This window comes from Sardina pilchardus, chromosome 2, assembly GCF_963854185.1.
Source record: "Sardina pilchardus chromosome 2, fSarPil1.1, whole genome shotgun sequence".
In the NCBI taxonomy this organism is placed as follows: Eukaryota; Metazoa; Chordata; class Actinopteri; order Clupeiformes; family Clupeidae; genus Sardina; species Sardina pilchardus.
The window spans coordinates 5,976,236-5,993,368 of NC_084995.1; the positions used below are offsets into that span (position 1 = coordinate 5,976,236).

The window sequence follows — 17,133 nt, forward strand, 5'->3', positions numbered from 1 at the left end:
GTCGTTACCAAAAAGGTGGCAAACCATACCTTTTCTGAAAGCCTGGAATCTCAGCTTTTCAATGATGTACAATGGCCATCTGACAAGAGTAGCTGTTTAGAGTTATCACACATAATGTAAACTAAGGTTGAGAAAATAATATCGCTGAGTTTCGTTTTCAAAAAATGTTTTCATGCATAGGCTATCTGGATAATAGGTGAGGAATGTTTAGGAGTCAGACAGTGCAGGCCCTAATCTCTGACAGAATTTGTGCACTTACACAACAATATTTAAGAAATGTTCTTGGGGGTGACACCCCCATACCCCCACTACCATTTGGGCTTAAGGACGGCTACGAAAAAAAAAGTTTCACCTGTTGCATGTTGACGTTACATTTGATCATGCATAAATTGTCCCGGTTTTAGTTCAGAGAAATCTGGTCACCCTACTTTGAGTGCATGCATTGAAACGTGAGAGGCATGCATCAACTCATCTTAGTTAAAGGAATAACGTAGTTTAATATGAAAAAACGGTGGAGTGTTCCTTTAGGTACACTATGCAGGTTTAGGTATTTTGGACAACTGTATTCACAGGCCCTATGAATGGATTCCACTCAAGATGTTGTGATTTCAAGGAATGTATTAGTGTTTAACTGTATCATATTTCCTGTTTGTCAATATGTTTTGACATACATGCCAATATGTTCAGTTTAATAAACAAGGGCAATGCCTCTTTTGCTTGCACCTTTGGAACTTGGTTGCTTGAACTTTGAACCAGTTTGATAAAAGAGAAACTCCTTACCTTTCACATTAAGTGTGCAAATACTCTCTGAGCCACCACCAACAAACTTCACTTCAGCCCCATTCAGCTCAACAGTGGCCTCACGGATGAGAAGCGTATGAGTGGTCTTTGAACGTGTGATAAGGTAGTCAGAGCCACTGCGTAGGAGAGTATTATTTAACTTCCAGGAGCCTGAGCAGACAGCAGAGAGCTCCAATGTCAACGTAACCTCCTCCCCAGAGGTGGCACTGGCGTTAACTAGGCCTTGTGTTATGTTTGCTGACGGTTCTGTATAGGACAATAGATATCAAGCAGGTAATGAGAAACATGTTAACATAACTGGTATAACTGAAATGATATCAACAACAGATGTCAAGAGATTAACAGAATAAGTGTCAGAGAAAAAACTAAGGCCATCCTTAAGAATATTGTTGTTTGCCGTAACAGTCGAAAAAATATGTATATTGGGTCGGTCGGTCAGTCTATAATTTTTTTTTCACGATTCAAAGTAAAAATAAAAGGTACAATTTTTGGTCACAGTGATTTTGTAGGTATAAATGTAAACAAATTTGCATATAGTGACCGACTCATTCTGATGCATGTTATAGCCACAACAAGTTCTTATTGAATTCTTAGTCTAAGGTTGCTTTCACACTAGGTCCGTTTAACTGGACAGGACCCGAGGTGCAGTTACTTCTACCGTAGTTAGTCGTAGTTACATGTTTGTCTGCGCACCCGGGTCCGTTTGCGTCATAAACACCATGCTTCTTGACACGAACTTCGAGAATTCTGCTTACAAATATCACTTGGCAACACAGCAGAAGGCAGTGCAATGAAAAAGACAAAGGTAAAGATTATTTAGATTCTTTAGAACGTTTGCTTAGCAACCTGCTCCAGGGTTCTAGCGAACCGGACCCCAGACCACCTTTTCAGGCGGACCCGAGTCCAGTCCCGGGTCCGCACCTGAGTTCGGTACGGTTGCGTTCACACCAGGGATGAAAATTAGCCGCCCGCCAAATGCGGGTAGTTTTGCGCGCTGGCGGGTGAAATATGTCAACACACCCGCCACTGTGGCGGGTAAGCAACTACTTCTACTTCAATTTGTTCATTTCATCAGAATATTAGCAGTTGCCGCAGAGATAAGAACACACGCCTTGTATCAATAATCCTCAACATCGATGGACATGACGATCACAACAAACATTCTGGAATTAGAAGCATTAGAATGTTGGCTCTCATCATTGCGTCAGCCTACTCAGAGACGGTTTATAAAGCGAGACGATTCATATGAGGGTAAATTCTGGTTTCATTGTGACGCAACTGCCACTCCCATTTAGGAGGCAAACGGGAGCATTTCTATGGTGGAAATAAACCTGTTATCAACGGCACCTGCTTCTACTGATTCTACACCGTTCTAAACCGATTATCTCGTCACTGATCATGCCCCTTTAGGAGGCGGAAGTGGGTGCCATTTCATTCCATTGAAAAAACCCTTTATGATTCATCTTAGTAACTATACGATCTTTCAGTTAACGTGGCAGCTAGATAGCCTACAACCATTGACTGTATACATTTACAACGAGGCTACCGGTCAATACGTTTAGGTAGGAAATACATTGGATATATATGTATATATATAACAGATATACCAAACTCCGAGTCATGGTACCTAAGTTAAGCACCCAGCCAATTAACGGAGTGTCTATTTGCACCCTGGGTAGGCTACAAATAGCCTTGGCCACACAGCTATTTACACCCTGTGATGTAACAATAAAAAACATTTTGCTCGCGTGCTAACCCTGGCAGGACTATCTTGGCAGGAGATGGCCTAAATCCTAAATCTAACCATTTAGGATTATTAAAACAATATTTTAGATGAGAAAGTGGTGCTAAATTTTCATAAACTTTATTCAGTGAACGGGTAAAATCATCCGTTTGTAAGCAAAATCAAGAAATACGATCTTTTAGTTTGTTTACCGTTACCTAGTAATCCCCTTGAAATATTAGCATTCTCACATGGTATTCCAAAGGGTTGTAGTGTAGTGGAGTTGTCACCGGGTTGGAATCTCAGTTGAGGTAGGCTAATGTCTTTTTTTTGCATGGCAATTACGAACGACTCTCTCTTTTCTTAGATGATGTTACCTCGCGGCAAATAAGAGTTTGTGCTTTTTGAACCTGTGACAAGAGCCAGCTGCTCAAGGCCCTATCAAGTTTAATTGACAGCCAGTTAAATTGAACCTGCATTATACTGCTCTCTGCTCAGCTCTCTCTGTCTACCCATTCACACACACACACACACACACACACACACACACACACACACACACACACACACACACACACACACACACCTGACTGCAGCACTTCATACCACACTTCTCCATGCACTCCACAACATTCTCACCTTAACCTAACTCCCCTATTTCACTGCATCATAGAAAGCCACACTCCTTACATCCACTTACATCCACTCACACACACACACACGCACACTCACACGCACTCACACTCAGAGGTGGAAAAGTCAAGCTTCAGAGAGTAAAAGTCCAATCCCGTATTGGTTCTATCTGTGCACTTAACGCAGGTGATCTCACCAATTAACTGCTCTGCCTGGCAAAAGAGTTGTACTAATTAGAATCCAAAAAAATCTACTTTGTCTCAAGCTTTAAGCATACAATCGGACGTTTGTTTGACATTTTTATCTTTGTCTTGCTTTTGCATGCACTGGTAATTTCCTTGAAATTACGTTTTCTAGTTATGCATATGCTATAAATTGTTAACAAAATATATAAAGTGTATGAATTCAAATATGAAATAGAAACAAGACAAGCCATTTTCTGAGCAGGGTTGAGCAGAGACTAGGATTGACACTGCTCTGAATGATCTGTATCCAGCTTAAGGCAATAAGGTTTTGCCTATATTTTTGTAATGTAATAGACACAGTCACACTTTTTAAAAACTATTTCAGCTTGTGTAGGCCTATCAGTGCTTTCTTATTGAACACAATACCGCAATAATACCGAAAACCGGGATAAATTTAGTCACTATAACCGTGGGGTTAAATTTTCATACCGTTTCATCTCTACTTGGCAGTATAATGTATGGAACGGTTGAATATATATTGGCTGGTAAAAATGTTGAGTGGCTGGTAGATTTTAAAATCTACCTGCCACAGTGGCAGGTGGACAAAAAAGTTAATTTCCATCCCTGGTTCACACTTTCAAAAACAACCGAACCATCGGACCAAACGAACCCGGGTCCGGTCCAGAGGACCTAGTGTGAAAGCGCCCTAATTGTTTTATTTTTTTGATAAAACATTTTAGCTTGAGGCGACACGGTCACCGTTAGACTAATGGGGAGAATGGATGGGAAATATATGGGCACAGTTCTTCCAGAACTTTGTGCCAAGTGAACACTATTTTGAGGTGTTTTAATGCATTTTTTAGGTGAATAATTGTGTCCGAACTAGTCACTTTCAAAAAAGACTTTTAATAACCTTGACTGTGAACATTTTCTATAGCCGCAACCATCATTACAGACAGTAAATGAAACAAACCTTTTCTATCTGCCAAACTGTGCCGGGCCAGCATATCCTGCATTAAGTCCTGCATTAAGTTGTTCTTAATGTTATTGTGGCAAACATTTGCTAAAAATGATAACTTGCGCGTGAGTTGTGACTAATGCACAGTAGATGAGTGGTAAATAAAAAGGAACGTTGCGGCGGATTGAAATATAAAGGCCGTTAGGTTACTAAATTGTCGGTAGGTAACGCGTTACTTTACTTTTTCCTGGAAAAAGTATTTTTGCTAGTGTAACGCGTTTCTTTGTAACGCGTTACACCCAATACTGCTCGTCATTAACACGACAACACAACACAAATGTACTAAACGATTAGGCTACCAAACGTCTTGTCAATCGCTAACTTATCTGAACCAAATATTCCCCCTCGGACACCCCCCCAATCACAACACATCAGAACTCATTGTGACACCGGAGGGAGAGGGAGAGACAACACTCTCTCGCACATGCCGGGAAACAGGAGACACAGGGGAACCAACGGGACAGTCAAACATTGTCTAGTTCCTTAATACACCGTCTCTGAGACAGTCCAACAAGGGAGCTAATAGCCTTTGGCACTAAAATATTATTGTATTGAATTTGTATTGGTTGTTTGAAGAGTTTTAAAAAAAATTGGTCGGTCTTAACACAAGTTTACAACCGGCAGTCTGAGTCAGCCCTAAATTTACAGAGTCGGTCTGATTACGGCAAACGAATATTTTAAGGATGGCTCAAACAACAGCAGCTAGAATGACGGAGAATAAAGAGATTGCAACTGGTACTGTTTAGGAAACATTTACTCTCTCACCAAGGAAGAATGTTCCGGGAACATCAAGGCAGGAGCTTCGGCCAAAGTCATTTACAGCAGAGATGCGGAACTCATAGCTGCCTTCTTCTGTAATGTTGCTGACCGTGTAGTGGGTGTAGGGCACTGTGCTTGTAGTGTTGCACTTCACCCACGTGTGACCTCCCAGTTTTCTTCTATCGATTAAATATCCTTTGATTGGCACTGGACGATCACTCTCTGGAGGTGACCAGCACAGGGTGATGGATGAATCAGTCTTGTTCCGTACCACAGGGTCTATTGGGGCATCTGGTGGGTGCTTTCTTGGGGCTAGAAGGGCAAAATAAAAAATACGAAAGGTGACATGTGACTAGTTGTATTCATATTGTTTTCACACACTATGCCACTTTCAAAATTGCATCAGCAGTTAGGAAGGAATTCTTCCTCAAAGACAATGGACAAGTAAAGTGCATTTGCATGTGTATGAGGCGGTAGCAGTGTGGCATAAGGAGCTGGGCTAGTGTAGCCTGGCACGCCCTCCCAGTGACGCAACGCCTTCAGGCTTTTGCTGCTGGTCTGGTCAACTGCTCATTGAGAAGGATTTCTGAGTTCCCGAAATCTGCGGAACTGCCCCCTTTGGTCGAGAACCAATCAACTTTGAGCAGCTCCAACGGCTCTGGGTAGAGGCGTGTTCAAGGCAGCGGAAAGAGTGTTGTTATTGGTTTAAACTCGGCAATCCGCTTTCTGACATCTACCAGTAGCAAATCGAGGCACTTAAAGGAGGCGGGTCAACCAGCGCTGGCAAGAAACCGTGTTAGCACAGGCTGTTGGTCAGACTAAAGTCTCGCAGAGCCTTTGAAAGTCGATGGTAATCAGGCTAGGGCTAGTGTGCTGTAGCCTAAAAAGTTGTGGGTTTCATTCCTGACTTGTGCCCTTAAACAAGGTACTTAATCCCGAGTTGCTCTGTGTTAATGGACTTTGTAAGTTACATATCTCAATTATATTACACTCACTTGGATGAAAGCGTCTGCTATATTTAAATGTAAATGTTTATGTACATGTACATAAGTATTTAAGTAGCCTCACCAGTAACAGTGAAATGAGTTGAGGTCTTGCAATCCCCTGCGACGAAAGCTACTTCTCCTGAGTCTTCGGCCGTGCAGTCACGTATGGTTAAAGTGTATTGCCGTACACTATGTGCAATGCTGATGCGTGAGTCTTCAAGCAGCTTAACGCCATTTCTTGTCCAGTAGGAGACCTCACAAGGTTTTTCAAGCTCTACACAGAATATGACTGTGTCACTCACAGGAACAACTGTCCTACGCGGGAGTTTCTTTGTGATGTTACCTGAAAATCAAATGCAAGAACAATAAGCAGTTGGGAAAATCTTATACAAGCACTGTTTGTCGTAACAACATAATATTTGTAATCAACAACAGCAAAGAAGCAAAGAAAAGAAATTAGATGAGTGGGAGTGAGAGATAAGGAGTGGGTTTTGGCAAATGACCTCAGGTCGGACTTGATCCTAAGAACCTATGGGCATTGAGCTCACACTACCGCTGTGCTGTACATTTGCCATATTAGGAATATGTATTTTTTATGATGTATGTGGTGTTTCTTTTACACTAATGGGTGTAGGTCTTTGATAGGGTAGGGTAAAAGCAGAATGTCTGATTCTGTGTCAGTTACCCAGAACAGTGAGCTCCGCAACAGTGCGGCTCCCCTCTGACATTTCGCAGATGTAAACAGCATCATCATTGGTTGTGACATTGTGGATGGTGAGGCGGCGCAATGTCCCCTTCTCCTCCATTCGGTATTTGCCACTCTCTTCCAAGCGTGTCTCCTCCATGAACCAGTTGGCTTGAGAGGCTGCTGCAGGAACCTCACAGAAGAGCATTGCTGTGGTCTTTTCCTGTACCTCCACATCCTGCAGCTTCCTCTTGAAGGGGACCTTGGGTTCTGCCAAGGGTCAGATTGGCACAAAACAGAGAGAAATCAATTAAGACACAGAAATATGTGTACAAAACACAATTTGGGATACTGTATTGCAATGCCAAGTATTGGCACCAAGAAGACAAAAAGTAAGCATGCTTAATAGTAAGCATGCTTTCCCAATCTTGCTTTTCCCATGCTTTCCCAATCCAAACCCTTCCTTTTTCTGCTAATTTGAATTTTGCAGCCTGTAAATTATGTTGCTATCACATCAGCTGACATGGAACATTTCTTGCGCAAATTTGTGATGTTCCTCTGATATAACTGTTATATAACTGTTGCTATTCTCACTCCTAAAAATTAGAATCTGATCTGAGCTATTCAAACTGTGAATCTCTGTCTCATTAGGCTCATAAGTCACTGTTACTGTTGTACTGTGGCCACGGTTTTTGTTGTCCAGCTTTTTAGAGTGATGTGGACTTTTTATCTGTTCCTGTTGGGCAGATTGTCAACCACTGTTCTGTCTGTGGCACCAAAAAGGGGGTCCCACTCAATCATACAGTATACCATTAAGTTTAATGGAGTTTAAAGCTTAAAGCACCAGTGAGGCCTGTGGGGAAGAGGTGCCTGAGTCAACAATAAGACAGCATATTTTGTCGAAAAGCTTTTGAAATGTAGGCCTATTCCTTCAAAATATAATGATTGTGTCTAGTGACACGGCCGAGCTGAAAGCATGTCCAGTTAATAGAAAATAAATGGCAGAAGTAAAGCCACATCTCAACAATGCTTTGATATGTCAACTGTGTCAATATGTAAACAAACTTTGGACATGGACTCCTTTCTGAAGATGTTCCTAAACAACTGGGTAACTGCCTAACATCAAGTTGCCATGCCAACTATGCCTATGTATGTGATCTCCCTCAATAATGGAATACCTTCTCTTGGTAACACTTTATTTTAATGTGTCGCTGTTACAGTGTATCTACCTAATTAGGTACAGTGGTACCTGTGTAACATCACCTGTGCTTCACCTGTGATGAGGCTGAATATAGTTCCAAGTAAATATCTGCCCAGGTAATAGCCTCGTTTGATTTTGCAGTATGATTTGTACTTGTTCTGAACACACGTCTCCCAAGATATATTTAGAAAAAAAATTAGATGTCTTGGTCACTTTTTTGGAGGACGTGCTAACTGACACCCTTCATTTACAGCAACTGTGCTAAGCTAAAGCTAAAAACGCTGCTCCCAAAGCAGGACAATGCCCGGACGGATTTTAACCGGGTTTTTTTCACTGTTCTAACTCTGGGGGTGACCGAGACTGGCTTAATTTCATTTTTGGGTGGCGTATTCCTTTAATTGGAACATGTCTGCCATTACCATAAGTAGCACATGTATCAACTTTGTTGCTACACACTTATCACTCTTTGATACAGTGGCATAAACCCATTAAAATGAAGTGTAGCTATGTACTTAAATGTACATATTACGGTACATTTATGTTGTGTCATTGCTCTGTTTATGCCTACCTGTATTAGCACATTTCAAGACTTGAGAAAGAGGACACACATGTAATATGGATGTATGTACTTATCTGGTATACTTTATTTTAATGTATTTGTTCCACTGTATTAAAGAGTATTTAGTGTGTAGGCCTACCAACACAGTTTATATATGTACTAGTAGGCTAGACTTGTTCCAAGACATCGAAGACATAACATACATGTCAATGCACATGTAAGTAATTAACTGGTACACTTAATAGGTTTATTCCACTGTATCAAAGAGTAACAAATGTCTAGCAGCACAGCTGTTACATGTACACTGAAGACAATGAGGCCTTGACTGGAGCTAAGAATGGTTTGTATAGGCTATCAAATCTATCATGACCAGATTTACCCCATCCAGCAGGTCTCAGGCAAGCCCTTTGCCAATTTGTCTACATTTTTCATCAAAGTTTTGTTAAAGCACTCAGTATTACAATGTAGCCAAGCTTTGTGGCATGTGTGGGGGCCCAGTTTGTATGATCCTAAAAAGGTTAGGGGTGATTATGTCAATGGGCCAAGGTGCATAATAGATTTGTAGAATTAAAACATTCATTAAAAATCAATGAAAGGGTTAAATGGAAAACCGAGCTTTGTGGCATGTGCAGGGGAGCAGTGTGTATTATATTAAAAAGGTTTGCTGTCAGTCGGTCAATGTGCCAAGGAGCATAAGAGTTTTATAGAATGGAAAAAAGATTTTAAAAAATCAATGAAAGGGTTAATTGGGAAACCAAGCTTTGTGGCGTGTGGGGGACCAGTCTGTATGATCCTTAAAAGGTTTGGGGTCATTAGGTCATTTGGCCAAGGAGCATAATAGATCAGTAGCCTTATTTGTGTCATAAAACAATTTGTCATAAAATCTACAGGACAGGGGCATATGGGACATGCAAAAACCATATATTTGGAGTCTACCACATGAGGGAATTTCATTGGTATGCTCCACAGCCATTTTCGGTCATTTTGAATTTTGAATGTTAAAAGAATGTTGAATATTAAACAAATTTTACCGCAGTCACTGGGCGGTACCCACTAATACATAATGCAAGTACATGTTGTTACACAGGTTGTACCACTGTACCTGATTAGGTACTGTACACTGTAACAGCGACACATTCAAATAAAGTGTTACCATTCTCCTCTCCGATTGGCTGATGGGGTGGCCATTAACCATTATTTCCATCGAACTGATCACCTCGTCGGCCGTTATCCCTTACTTACACAATGTCCTATATTTCCCTACCTGGTAAACATAATTTTATGCATTTGCTTCATTTCAATTCTATAATAAGGAAAACACTATCACAAAGTAATTCACTATCACTCAACCGTTTTTAGATAGTTCACAATATTACATTAAAAAGTACTGCTATTTTCAAAACACCCCCCAAATATGACTTATCAACTGTGTTAATTTCAAAGGGCCTAGCTGAAATCTGCCTCAATTCTGGAAAAGCCTCCAGTATCAATCAGAAATCTGGAATACTCTGACCTTTGCCTCTGCTGGCCCTCTGTAGTGTGAGTACAGAGGGCCAAAAGAGCTGGAAATATGGTAGGCCTGTACAATCCATATACAACATTCATTTAACAAAAGCCATTAAGCCAAATATCTTCACAATCATTTCAACAAAGATACCTCATACAGCCAAAGAAAGTGGAACCCTGCATGAAATAATGAAAATGATAAATCCATTGTGAATACAGGTGAATGAAAGCTCTTCAACACTTTATCTAACCAATGCACTGGTGTCAGATGGCAGCTTGTGCTATCAGAGGAACTGCAAACTACTCATCAGGAGCAGAAAATAGATGAAACTTGATACCACCCCCTCCACTTTTGTGCCAGCTCTTTACCATGTAGAGCATGATTGAAGTTCAGAGACACACATCCACTTTCATTGAAGCTCTCAATAAAATAACAGATCCAGCTATACTCATCACTGAAGTCTTTATTTAAAGGTGACATAGAATGGAAACCATTTTTGTCTCATTTTTGATTAATTAAGAGAAGTTGTGCATAACCAAAGAGCTATCATGAACATGAGGCATGGTTGTGTCCTCCTTCATGTGAAAATCTTGAACTTAGCCACTAAAAAAAGAAATAGCCACTAAAAAATGGGCGAATTAGAGCAAAGCCTACATGTGATGTGAAATATCGTAAAGCAATTTAAGTTAAATTTTGGTTGCCAAAGAGGGCACCATTTAGTCAAAAGGACCATGTCAATACCCAGCCTAAATATAAGGCTTCAATTGGGCTTGTACAATTGCAATTGAGTTTCTTTTTTTATAAATCAAAGTTGAATACAGTACTATTCTAACATCAGAGAACACAGTTCAATACTCAACTCATCCATTCTATGTCCCCTTTAATTATATGAACTAAAACACCAAATTGTTTTGATGAACTGTAAATAGGATGAACATGGACAAAAACCAAAAAGTACATCCAAATCCATACAACCGCTGTTAAAACAATTGTTTATGATAAATCAAAATGATCCTTACCTTTAACAATCACCAACACAGCACTGTATGTCTGTCCAGCCATATTTGAGGCATTGCAGGTGTACAGGCCATTGTCACTCTGTTTACAGTATAAAATCTTGAGGATGAAGTTCTCCGCATGATCCTCATACATTACTTGCCGTCTGCCTTCAGTGATGTTTGAACCATCCTTCCGCCAAACAATGTGGGGCTTGGGATGACCTGTGACAAAACAGCTGAGTTTTGCATGCTTCCCCTCAGTCACCATACATGTGCGAGTAAAGACACCTTTTGGCAACTTGTAAGAAAAGTCGGAGGCACGTTGATCATTGTCTTGTCCAAGACAGAGGGTGCTGAGATCGTCAGTGATCTTTGAGCTAGAGAGAGAGGATGAAGTGCTTTCTGTGGTTCGATGAAAGGAGATATCTTTTCTCATCTCCTCCTTTCGTTTCTGGAGGTGTGACAAAAGGGATGTGCTTTTGTCTGCATTAACAATTTGATAGGCATCTTGGAGGTCCACTACAAGAGTGGCAGCTGCATGAGACCGACCGACTGTGTTTTGAGCACGACAGGTATAGGTTCCGCTGTCAAGGCTGCGCACACTTTGGATCCGCAAGGAGCTGCCTTCACTGTCAGAGGTGATTTTGATACGATTTGTCTCACCAATATAACGGCCGTCCTTCTCCCATTCAAAGTTAGGATCAGGGTGAGCTGCCACCCGACAGTAGAAGGTGACATCGCCTCCCAGGCCAACTCGTGCAGACATAGGCTTCACCATAAACACAGGTGCTCGATCCACCAGCTGCTCTGGCAGACCCACCCTAAGGCTCACAGCAGCATAGGCTTCCCCAACATTGTTTTTGGCGCGGCACATGTATTGCCCACTGTCTTCCAAAGTCAGATCATAGATGGTCAAGCGATAGACATCACCATCCTCCACTGTTTTGAAACGGCCACCAGCTGAGAGTTTGAGTTTCTCTTTCTCCCATGTGACAACTGGGACAGGACTGCCCACAATGGTGCAACTCAATGAGGCATCCCTACCCACACACACAGAAAACGCCTTGGGCCGTGTTATGAATCTGGGAGCCCCACCAAACAGATTCTGGTCCATCATGAAATCCTGCAACAGAGGCAAAGAATGATAAGTAGGCTACTATGCATGCCATGTACAACATAACAAGAAGTTTGTGACTCTTCTATTGTAAAGAATAGGCATGTGCATATCTTAGGGTCCTGAGAAACACTTCCCTGACAATTCTTAGAAACACTATTGCAATACTCTTCTTTTTATTACATTGTTGCACACCTACCCATACTTTTTACCAATTATAAGTATACGGCTCCTTTACAGTTTAGTTTGCGAAGGTTTCATTCCGTCTTTATTTTTTTTAGTAGCCTAAAGGAAAAAGCCATGAACAGTAACATTTACTACATTTGAAGATTACTTTGCAATTGAACTTTCTCTGTCTCAAATGATTACAACCTGTATAATAAATAATACTAATAATACTAATAATAATAACAACAATAATAATAATCATGATGCAATTTTTAAAAAGAATAGGGTGCAATCTGCTTTTGATTTCACTTGTTCAACGTCAAATTGGTCAAAAGACTATCCTAAACATCATCAGGTTCACCTTAACCTCACCAGATAAAACAGCATATGTGTTAAGGGTGTAGTCAGGGATTTTAGGTGATTTTCAAGCCCATAGGCTAAAATTTGTCACATACAGCAATAATTTCCTCACAACCACTAGCTGCCCATTCCGTAAGTAATGTAAAATGACCTGGGGCCTCATTTATAAACGATGCGTACGCAAGCTTTGGTATTTATAAAAAGTGAACTTGACGGTAAAATGTGCGCACCTCCACGCAAGCTCTGACCCATGCGTACGCACAAAAAAGAGAAAAGCTGAAAGTGCGACCTCAGGAGGAAACAGGTACAACGACCCGAAATTGGTTCAATAATTGAAGTTTAACACAAACATAACATCGCGCAATGACACGCATCAATGACATAACTGCCTTAATCCTGTTAAAAATCTAAAACGTGGTTGATTGTTGTTTCGTGCGCCCGTCAAAAATTCCATCTTATTGATGCGAGAAAGACATGTAGGCTATGTATGTTTTGTTAATTATCCACTTATGGCTTTCATGCATGTTGTGTTATTTGTCAATAATACAAAAAGGGTCAAACATGTTGCTTGTTAGCTTGCAAATGGTAGGCTATACAGTAAGAGGGATTTGCCAAGAGGTACCCGCCCGAATCATGCCATCCCAGTCTCGCTGCAAGTGCTGACTTGCATCGGCTTTCTTGCCACTGGCTGAATCGAGAACTGGCTGACCGGACTGGGATAGCCAACCTTCAGCCGAATTTTGCCAGACGTGTTAGGAGTTGTAACTGCTTCATCACCAAACTACATCAACTTTCCTTAGACAGTGAACAGGCAAATAAAAACGCAGCAAAGTCTAATATCCCAAATGTGATCCGTGCTATTGACTGCAATCATATTGCTATTAAGTGAAAATAAATGTGCCTTTGTTAACAGGAAGCATTTACATTCCCTCAATGTCCAAGTTATATATGTGACACGGACATGTTGCTCACAATGTTGTCGCCCGGTGGCCTGATTCATATTGAGACAGACTGAATGCTGGAGCTGTGCGTGATAGTGGCTTCTACTGTAGGCGCGAGCAAGTCGTGTTTAAATCCTGTGTGTAAATCCTAAAAGAATTTGTAACATTTTTTCGACCATTTCTAAACATTCAACCCTTTACTCATTCAAGTTACAGTATGTTGTAGGTGACAGTGGATATCTGAAACGGTGGCTGCTCATGCCATTTATGAGCCCACGAACAGTCAATGAAGTTGCGTTTTTTGTCTTTCCCGCTGTTTTTGGCATGTTGTCCACAGACATCAATATTCATTAAGGGCGTTTCGCTGAATATTTATAGGCAATTATGGGTGTGTCTTGAGTGGAGCTTGATTTATAAAGGGAAATTGGCGTGGAACGTGCGTGCGCACGGTTTTATAAATCAGAATATTTCTGTGCGCACGCACTTTCTGAGTTTTGAGCGCACGCCATCTTCTGGCGTACATGCTGCGCAGAGTTTTATAAATGTGACCCCTGGTCAGCCCAGACTTCGAAAACTGGAGACAAACAAAGTGGGGTAGCCTGTCCCCCAAACAAATACGAAACCTTGCATGGTCTGGTCCTTGGTTCAAATATAATGTCCATTGTCCTTTTAGAATTTTTTTGCACAAAAGAGTCTGCTAGGCCTAATAAATGTGATTATAAACATAAACAAACAAATACGATTTCCTGCGAAATCCCTGACTATACCTTTAACTGAGACAAGGTGACAAGTTCAAACCTTGCTTTAATCTCAGTTTATGTAAATAAATGAATATTTTTCAGTCATAATTTGTCTACAGTTTGTTCTGTTAAAGGAACACTTCACCGTTTTTTGTATATTAAACCGTTATTTCCTTAATTAAGACGAGTTGATACATACCTTTCACGTTTTAATGCGTGCACTCACTGGCTCTGGCGCACGGCGCAACTTTCATAGCATTTAGCTAGCCCAATGCATTCATTAGGATCCAAACAGAGATGAAGTTAGATGCGACCAAACACCTCAATGTTTTCCCTATTAAAATACAGTTACACGAGTAGTCACACGACCAAGTACGATGAGACAAAATAAAACGTGGTGCATTTCTAAGCAGGTAAAAGGGATAACTATATTGTGTGGCGGAATAATATTGGGAGCACTTAGACCCTGAGCAGTAATATCCTCACTCCAAAGTGAAACTGAAAGTGCAAGAGTGAGGATATTACTGCGCCACACAATATAGTTATCCCTCTTACCTGCTTACCACCACATTTTATTTTTTTAGCTAAGTGCTAGCTAAGTGTTTAAGTTGCGCCGCGCACCAGAGCCAGTGAGTGCACGCATTGAAACGTGAGAGGTATGTATCAACTCGTCTTAGTTAAGGGAATAACGTAGTTTAAAGGAATAGTTCGGAATTTTGGACATAGGACCTCATTTCCAACTTTACCGAGGTGATATAGGCCGGTGGAGACCGTTTTTATCACGTTTAACCCCTTCCTTCAGTTGCAGCGTCCTCCTTTGCTAAGGCTGGTTCTGAGCTAACACATTTCAACGGTAACATCAGTCTGACATCAACAACAGTCTTACTCACTCCACCGCACACCGAGACAAGTCAATTAAAACGTCAGACTATCGATATACATGTCCGTGTTGATAGAATAATTTTAGAAATAAAACTAACCTTGCAACTCAATGATTTATTACATTTTGAGGGACTAGTTTCTCAATATCAATCCGCCACTGCCATACAGGGAACAAAGTAGGCTATTGCAATGCGATGCAAAGTTAGTTTTATTTCTAACATTGTTCTATCAACACAGGCATGTGCATCGATAGTCTGACGTTATAATTTATTTGTTTCGGGTGTTCTGTGGAGTGTTTTCAGTGGCAGGCTGGATGTTACCGTTGACTTGCGTTATCTCGGCACCAGGTTAGCACGAGATGAACCCTGCAACTCAAGGAAGGGCAGAAAATCACTGAAAATGGTCTTCACCGACCTATATCACCCCGACTAAGTTGGAAATGAGGTCCTATGTCCAAAATTCCGAACTATTCCTTTAATATGAAAAAAAAAACGGTGAAGTGTTCCTTTAATAAAGATCAGGAGAAAAATCATGAATCGTAGGCCTAATTGAGTGTATGCTATATATCAAATAATTATAATTGTATATATCATAATTAATTCATTTTATAACTAAAGTGATTTGGGAAAATTCTTTTAAATGGAGCCACCTATTTTTTTTTTTGTGATTGGGAATTTTTATTGATTTTAAAACATTAGTACAGGTCACCAGTCACATAAGAGGAGCCACCTATTTTGAAGAATGAGCTTCATCTATTTTGAATGCTCCTGTGAAAGTGGTTAAAACCGGGGCCTCTGTTCTGACCAATATAGGTTAGATCAGTGGTTCTCAAACTTTTAACAATGAGATACCACCTCAGAGAACAATTGGCTCCCAATCCCCATTACCATATTTTAATGCTGGTCATAATGGCGGTACTTGTAGGCCAAATTAAATATATTTTACATTGTGCATAGGCTACTGTTGTTGTTTTATCTTAGGGCCTACTGTTGAAAGATAAAAACTAGTTTAAATGTAACTATTTTGCATAATATATATCTTTATATAATTTGAAGTGATTCATGAAATCTGCATGGAAAAAAAAAAACATCCTGGAGACTCCCGGAGTAGCCTACCACAACAGAGAGTCTAAATACCACCAGTGGTACCCATAGGCCTACCACAGTTTGAGAACCACAGGGTTAGAGTAAGCCCAAGATGGTTCTCATGGAGAGACACCCACAATTATAATATGACCTATTAAATTTCAAACCTGAAATACGGCAATAGCTGGTAAGTCTAGTAAAGTTACAAGTTAAGTCCTCATCCACTTATTGGAAATTATTATTTTTCATAAAGTCTAGCCTATAGATTCTTTCCATGGTAGGCCACCCTTGGAAAGAATCTCCAACACAGATGGTGTCAATAGCAGACTGGTGAAATTATTTCAACAAAATATCACATTTCACAATCTCCAAAATGAAGGCTATCTCAAAAGTGTTCTCAAAACAACTGTTACAGCAACTATGTTCAAATGAATTCCACTATAACCAAGTTAACAATCTATGTACCTTTGAAACGGTTGACATTTGCCATCGTTGTCACCTCACTCCCTAAGCTGCCACCACCAAAAATAACTTCAGCTGTCAGACCCCATCTCACTCCCATTGCCATTTGTAGAGGCGGAGACAGACGGACTCACACATTAACAATAGGCAAATAAACCAAACTAACTTATCTTACAACATGCCTAACAAACTATAGACTGGGATCTTAGAAACCATAAGGTGTATCATTCCATTTGAAACTCGGGCTTCTTCGCCTTCCCCTTAGGCGCCACAGGTTATGGCTTGCACTTCGATTTGCTCAAGGCTAATAGATAAGAGTACTAGCC

The 17,133-nt window shown here is 40.6% G+C and overlaps 2 protein-coding genes across 10 annotated transcripts in view; one reads left to right on the forward strand and one right to left on the reverse strand.

The window, feature by feature from the left end:
* The window catches only part of atg9b (autophagy related 9B), an 839,198-nt gene that overhangs the window by 662,364 nt on the left and 159,701 nt on the right, over nt 1–17,133 (forward strand). The window lies entirely within an intron of this gene.
* Nucleotides 1–17,133, reverse strand: part of obscnb (obscurin, cytoskeletal calmodulin and titin-interacting RhoGEF b) — a 345,273-nt gene that overhangs the window by 327,758 nt on the left and 382 nt on the right. For all 9 annotated transcript variants that reach the window (XM_062517333.1, XM_062517305.1, XM_062517313.1 and 6 more), the window contains exons 2-6: nt 11,077–12,178; nt 6,791–7,060; nt 6,188–6,448; nt 5,126–5,431; nt 781–1,047 (exon numbers count right to left, since the gene is read on the reverse strand). In XM_062517333.1, the coding sequence (XP_062373317.1) occupies nt 781–1,047; nt 5,126–5,431; nt 6,188–6,448; nt 6,791–7,060; nt 11,077–12,172 (2,200 nt within the window). In that variant the 5' untranslated portion in view covers nt 12,173–12,178. The remainder of the gene's footprint in view (nt 1–780; nt 1,048–5,125; nt 5,432–6,187; nt 6,449–6,790; nt 7,061–11,076; nt 12,179–17,133) is intronic.